General features: G+C 63.6%; 1 protein-coding gene across 1 annotated transcript in view; it reads right to left on the reverse strand.

Moving 5' to 3' along the window:
* Positions 1-489: 489 nt before the first annotated feature.
* The window catches only part of LOC123504779 (broad-complex core protein-like), a 100062-nt gene continuing 94101 nt past the window's right edge, over positions 490-6450 (reverse strand). The window contains 2 exon segments of the mRNA XM_045255637.1: positions 490-2357; positions 2390-2489. Coding sequence (XP_045111572.1) covers positions 1619-2357; positions 2390-2489 — 839 coding nt within the window. The 3' untranslated portion in view covers positions 490-1618.

Consider the following 6450-nt stretch of genomic DNA (forward strand, 5'->3'; position numbering starts at 1 on the left):
GCACACGGGGCGGGCGGTTGCGCACACTCCTTGTGCCCTCGGGTTAGGCGGTGTCCGCCAGCTGCTGCTGCTACTGCTGCTGGCTCGGGCACGCGCGGGTTCCACTTCGATCCCAGCTTGCGAAAATTATCAATTATACCTAGGAACCTTGCGCAAAATACTCTACAGTATCAAAAATATAAAGAGCTCTGCATAACCGTTACAACAGCACACTTCATTACATCACAGAAACGGAGACACAGCCTTCACGAAGGTGAGAGTATAAACGAGCTGCCCCCGCGGCCCCCGGGCTGCGGCCCTCCCCTACGGCGCTGCCCCGTGCTGCTCCGTGCCCCGGGCTGCTCCTCCCCGGCGTGGCCGCTCCTAGAGTACGACGCGGCGCCGAGGCCCGCGTGGGGGGGCGGGGCTCCCCCGGCGCGGCGCTCGACGGCTACAAAAGAGTGGCGTAAGGCGTGGCGTCGGGCCGCGGCGCGGTGAAATGTTTCATGAGTACACAAGCGCAAGGCACAGCTCTTGTCGTGCGGCCCTCGGCACACGCGGCGCCGTGGCGGCTGGCACGCCACGCGGAGGCGCGGGGCCAGCTGCCACAGCGCCGCGACACAGGCAAGAGTCTCGAATGAGGGCGCCGAGGAACACGCATGGCATTAAGTGTCATGCGGAGGCCGCGTCATGGAGGCGGCGAGCGCGGCCGCGGCGGGACGGTGGGCGTGGGCGTGGGCGGCGGGCGGCGGTGCCTGGGCCACCGTCTGAGCAAATACTGATGAACTATATCTGGAATACAAAAGCTGAAACCATTAACAAGACGCGGCTGAGGAGCAGCGGCAAGGCGAACCGGGCGCCGGGGCGGGCGGGACGGGCCGGGGCAGACCGCGTGGGCGGGGAGACGGCCGGCCTGGGGGCAGCGGGCGGCGCGCGGCTCAGGCAGTCATAGGACACATTGATTGCTGATTCAGAATCTTCCTGCAGGATCCTCGCAGGCTCGTCTGGCAACACGTCCACACACAGCTCAACATTACTTCTATCACAGCCAATAGTGCACATTTTGGGCGTCTGCTTGACATAAATAAATCCAATATATCGTAAATTTAATCAGAACCCCAATGTTGAAGTGTCTGGTATCACGCTCTCATCACAGGTCAAGATGCTGGAATGAAAGATCCGAGTCAGGTCAATGCCCCCACTCCCCTCCTGCTGAGTCGTGAGTTAGGGAAGCGTGTGCGTCCAGTGTTAGGCTGCCTACGTACAGGGTAGCTGCGGTGCGGCTGAACACACAACTGGAGAGACTATCGTGGTAACGACTACTAGTACTGCTAGTACTGTACTGCCCCGCCCCGTCCACGCCTGGCGCGCGGCGGCAGCGGCCGTGCCGGGGCGCGCCGCCCACCACACCGCCGCGCCGGCGCCCGGGGCGCGGACAGGACAGTGGGGCTCCTCCCGTTTGGTAACACCGGGACTCCCCTGGGAGGTTAAAGCTATCGAGAGTGAGATAAGGTGACCAACCCGCCTCAGGCTGCTCCTGCTGTGGCTGCTGTCGCCGCTCCCAGTCCCAAGAGGCGGGTGCGGCGGGGCGGCATCCCAGTCACCGCGGCGGCGTGGCGGGGTGATGACCGGCGGGCGTCTAGTCAGCCTTGGTGACCAGCTGGTGCAGCTCTGACAAGAAGGCGCGGTTGACAAGCGCCAGCGGGTTGTCCTGCGTGGGCCACTCTGGGCGCGGCGCCCCCAGGGAGGACGGGCTGCCCACCATGCTGGGCGCCAGGGACTGTGATATCAAGGAGCCCATGCCCATGCCGGGATAGGTGCCTGCGCCGCCCACGTCCTCGTCCTCGGGATGACGACGCCCTAGCGGCTGGGCGTGTGGTTCCAGGGGCCGCCGCAGGTGGGGCTCGCGAGGCATGAGGGGCGGCTGCTGGAGTTCCATGGGGGGCGGATGTCTGGGGTCGTGGGGCTGCGGTTGGGAGTGGCGGGGGTCCTGCAGGATGCGGGACAGCAGCGAGGCGGAGTGGGGCGGCGGTGGCGGCTCGCTGAGGCCGCCGTGATAGATGCGCTGGTGGTCCTTGAGGGCGTACTTGTTTTTGAACATCTTGGCGCACAGCGAGCAGCGGACGGCGGGGTTGTTGAAGTGGACGCGTTCCATGTGCTTCCACAGGTTGCGGCGGCATGAGATGAGCTTGCCGCACAGCTGGCACGAGTGCGGCAGCGAGCTGGGCGGCAGCGGAGGCGACGCGGCCACACGCTCGCCGCCGCCCACCGGCATCACCTCGGGCCGGGGCTCGGGCCGCTGGTGCTCCGTGGCGGGGGGACGCACCTCCCGCAGGTCCAAGGGCGGCTCGTGGCGGGGCTCCACACGGGGCTCCGGGGTTGTTGTTGTTGCTGCTGCTGCTGTTGCTGCTGCGGCGGCGGCGGCACCTCGTACCGTAGGTCATGCCGCTCCTGCCGCAGGTCCTCGCCGCACAGGAAGGGACGCTCCGCCTCCTCCGACCCGTCACCGCCTGAAACACGACATAGCCGTCACTGAACGCCGCCTACACCACACACACACACACACACACACACACACACACACACACACACACACACACACACACACACACACACACCATCCTATGATGCCACGCTATCCCGTCCACCAATTTACCCACCCACCCGACACACACACAACCCCATGGACCCACCCACTCACACACATACACACAGACAAACACACGTGCACAGCAGTAAAACAAGCGAGATGTTCCTTAGCCTTTTAATGTCAGCGGTACAAAAGATGTCTTGACGAGTAGTAGTAACCCACCAATGGCTCCTTAAGAAAAGTATCACAATCAGATCACTACACCACACTATAATATCACATGACAGGCGCCTCACGCTGCCTTCCTTACACTACAACATCACATCGTGGTGAGCGCGGCACCGCCGGCTGTGTACGTAATGCGGCGCGTGTGCGTGTGTGTGTGTGCCGCGCGGTGCCGCCGCGAGGTCGGCCGCCTTGCGGCGTAGACCTCGCCGCTCAGGATGATTGTCTCGCGGGGAGCCCCACGCCCTCGCCCCGCCCCGCTGGCAGGCGCGGCGGAGCGGGGCCACGGGGCTCCGTGGCTGCCTATGGAAGTACGGTTTCTCAATGGAGGACTTGTTGCGGTGACACTTTTCGTAAACAGCGGCACGGGAACGTGAAGTGTACGAGCTGGCACTCCGGGGCGCCTCCACGCGGTGATCCGGTAACAAGCTGGTGTGTGTGAGGCCAGGTATGTGTAGCGGCTCGCCCGTAGGCAGCGTGGCACCCTGACAGCGCGCCTCGTGTTGACAGACTGACCATCACAATGATATGCTGGAATTCTGTCGCGCGGCGCGCCGCCTGCTGCCGGCGCTGCATCTCGTAGCGGCCTGTACGCCACACACCGCACATTCAGCGTTGGAAAAACTCATGTTACGCAATGGAATGACAAAATTTGTTTTCTTTAATGAAACGTTCATCAGATTTTTCCCCTTGTTTTTAAACATTTATAAGTTTTTGTCAAAGTTTTGTTCCGTTTTGTTAGGAGAGAATGGCGGCGCTATCGGATCACCGTCACCCCGCGCTGCCTCCACGTTGCGGTGCGGCGCGGCACGGCTCGACCACGCCAGCCTGCATGGGCTGTGTGGCGGGAGCAGCAGGCTGCTCAGGCCAACTCGCCGCCCGTCACTGCTGCAGGCACTTGTCTCTGCTGGCTCTGCAGTACTGCCCGCAGGCACGTCCTCCAGGCCTGGCGCGCACACACGCACACACACCAGGGGTACACCCACGTAACACTCGGGGCGTGGCCGCCACACGGATGTAGGTGGTGCTGAGATCTTTGGGGCGCGTCGTGTGGCCACTCCACCCTGGCGGCGAGCGTCAGGGCCATGGTGTCATGGTGTCCTGGCCTGGGACCCTGGGCCTTGTTGGAGTACTTCGCGCCGCCCCACGCTCAGCACAGTGTGCCGGCGTGCCGCAAGTAATGCCTGTGGGGAGCGGGGCGGTGGCCTGTGGGGCTGCAGGGCGGGGCGTGCGTGCCTGGGGCTCAAAAGGGTGGGCGGGTGCGGCGTGTCCTCCCTCTTCCCTGAGGGTGTGGGGCGTGATGCGCCACTGAGATCCATGGGGGAGGGAGGGTACCGGGGCGTGGGGCGAGGCGCGGGGTGGGAGGCACGTGTCGGAGTGACGCGATGAACTGCAGGGCAGGGTGGGGAAAGATGAGGCATGGCAGGGCAGGGCAGGGTAGGGGAGGATGAGGCATGGCAGGGCAGGGTAGGGTAGGGTTGGGTGTCAAAGGCTTGAGGAGATTCTTACGTTAGAGTAGGGTATGTATTGTATTGTAAGGTATTGTATTGTATTGTATGGCTATTGGTGTTTCTACAGCACTGGCAAGGCAGCTACAGTGTCTCACACTCAGGAACTGTGGGAGTGCCTGCGGCGACCCCAGGGGCGGGGCGGAGGGGGGCGGGGCCTCACCCCACTTCCGCTACAAAATTTAGTTTGCAAAAGGCTACCGTGTCCCAGGGCGCGGGAACATCGCAGGGAAGGGCGGCGCCCCTGCGCCACACAGGCCTGGGCAGGCCGCGGGCGAGATGGGCGAGCCGTGGTGCCCCGTGCAGAGACGGGGCGCGGCGGGACGTGGCGGGGCGCGGTGACGGGCTTGCGTCACCTCACTAAGTCTAAGGCTCTCCCGAGCGGGTGTGTTGTCTTTCATCAGGCCCGAGCTGTGTCAGGGCGTCTTTCTTAAATGCTACCAAGTAAACACGAGTAATTATCAGTAAAACTACAACAACAGCAGCGCGGCGCGCGCACACAACTAATGCTACCAAAAGATATAAGCTTGACAAGCCTACCAAGCGCGTGGGCGCGGCGCGGCGCGGCGGATACTAACGTCGGCACCCGCGCCCGCTGGCGTGCCTACACTTAACGCTAGGGAGCCGGAACACTTGCGGTGGAGCAGGCGTCCGGCGGGGTGCTTCAGGCGCGGCGGCCCCGCGGGGCAGGGCGCGGCGGATCCTGGCGACGGGCGGGCGTGGCGGAATGCAAGGTACGATAATAATTCTTAGATTTAAAGCTATAGTGTATCACCTACGAGCCTACCAATGGTCCTGTGCCCGGCACAACTCTCATCACAGCGCGGCAGCGGCGCGGTGGCGCGGAGCGCGGAGACACCCGGCGCACGCTGCATCACTGCAGCGGCAGGGCACTCACTCTTCTTGGCACATGACCGCTGCCCTGTCGTAGGCACCGGCGAGCTGAGTGCCGCCAAGCGCCGCGCCAAGCCGCCCCGCGCCCCGCCGCCCACGTACGTGGCGGGGCGGGGCTTCAACACAACTAGTATCACAGAATATTGAGAATACACGGCACGCCACAAGCCGGGGTGCGCTAACTTGATTTCCACCAGCCCGCGGCCCGCGCCGGGCAGACCGCCGCGCCTCCATCCGCTTGTCACTACTACGTGCCGCCGCCGCTACCGCCGCAACAGTAGCAGCAGCAGCCCGTGGTACTTACTTGACAGCGCCGCGCGGGGCGGTAGCGGGCGGGACGGGGCGCCGCAACTGAAGCTGTTTCAACATTTGGCCTCTACACTGTCCACACACAACACAGCATCACAAAGTGTGCGGGGCAACAATACACGGGGATATGAAGCAGTGCGAAGACTGCTGGGGCGTCACGACTCTGTCACGATCCCCAGGAAGAACAACTACCCCTGTCCCACCCCCCTCCATATCCCCCATCCTCCCTTCCCCTCGCCGAGCGTGGGCCCCGCCCAGCGGCTCACACCACCACTGTTAGTCTCTCCTGCACCCACACCTATTAATGGAGTGCACGGGGATTAGTCCCTGCTGGTGGGACGCTGAGGCCTGCCCTGCCACGCCGCCACACCGCTACACTGTAGGCTGACAGCGCGGCAGGACGCTCTGGCCACCACGTTGACGCTATCCTCACTACAGCTGCACCGGGCAGGGACAGGGACAGGCAAGAACAAGAGCAGACAGGTGGTAGGGACAAAGGCCAGGGACAAGGGCAGAAAGGGGTAGGGTCAGTGGGCAAGGACCGGGGCAGGGGCAGGAGAGCAGTGTTATCAGACCCCGGCGTGCGACACATGCGCGGCCCCTCCCGGCTATCACAGACTACGGGGCGCGGCACGGGGCTTTTGGGGGCGTCGTCGGGGGCGCGGGGGTGTCGCATGCTCGGTGCAAGGAACTGTGAGGCTGATGCGGGGCGAAGCGGGGCGGGGCGAGGCGGGGCGGGACGAGGCGGGGTGAGGCGGGCTCGGGGACACACGGCACACTATGGGGGAGAAGTGACAGTACACAGAGAGGCAGCCATAGGGCTGCTGGGGACCAGAGAACTATAGTACAGCACAGCCTAGTGACTCACAGTGAAGGGTCAGCTTGACCAAAGGGAATGTCTGTCATCTAGATCATAGAAAAATTAATATATATTCTATCATCATA

This window comes from Portunus trituberculatus, chromosome 1 (genome assembly GCF_017591435.1).
Source record: "Portunus trituberculatus isolate SZX2019 chromosome 1, ASM1759143v1, whole genome shotgun sequence".
NCBI lineage: Eukaryota > Metazoa > Arthropoda > Malacostraca > Decapoda > Portunidae > Portunus > Portunus trituberculatus.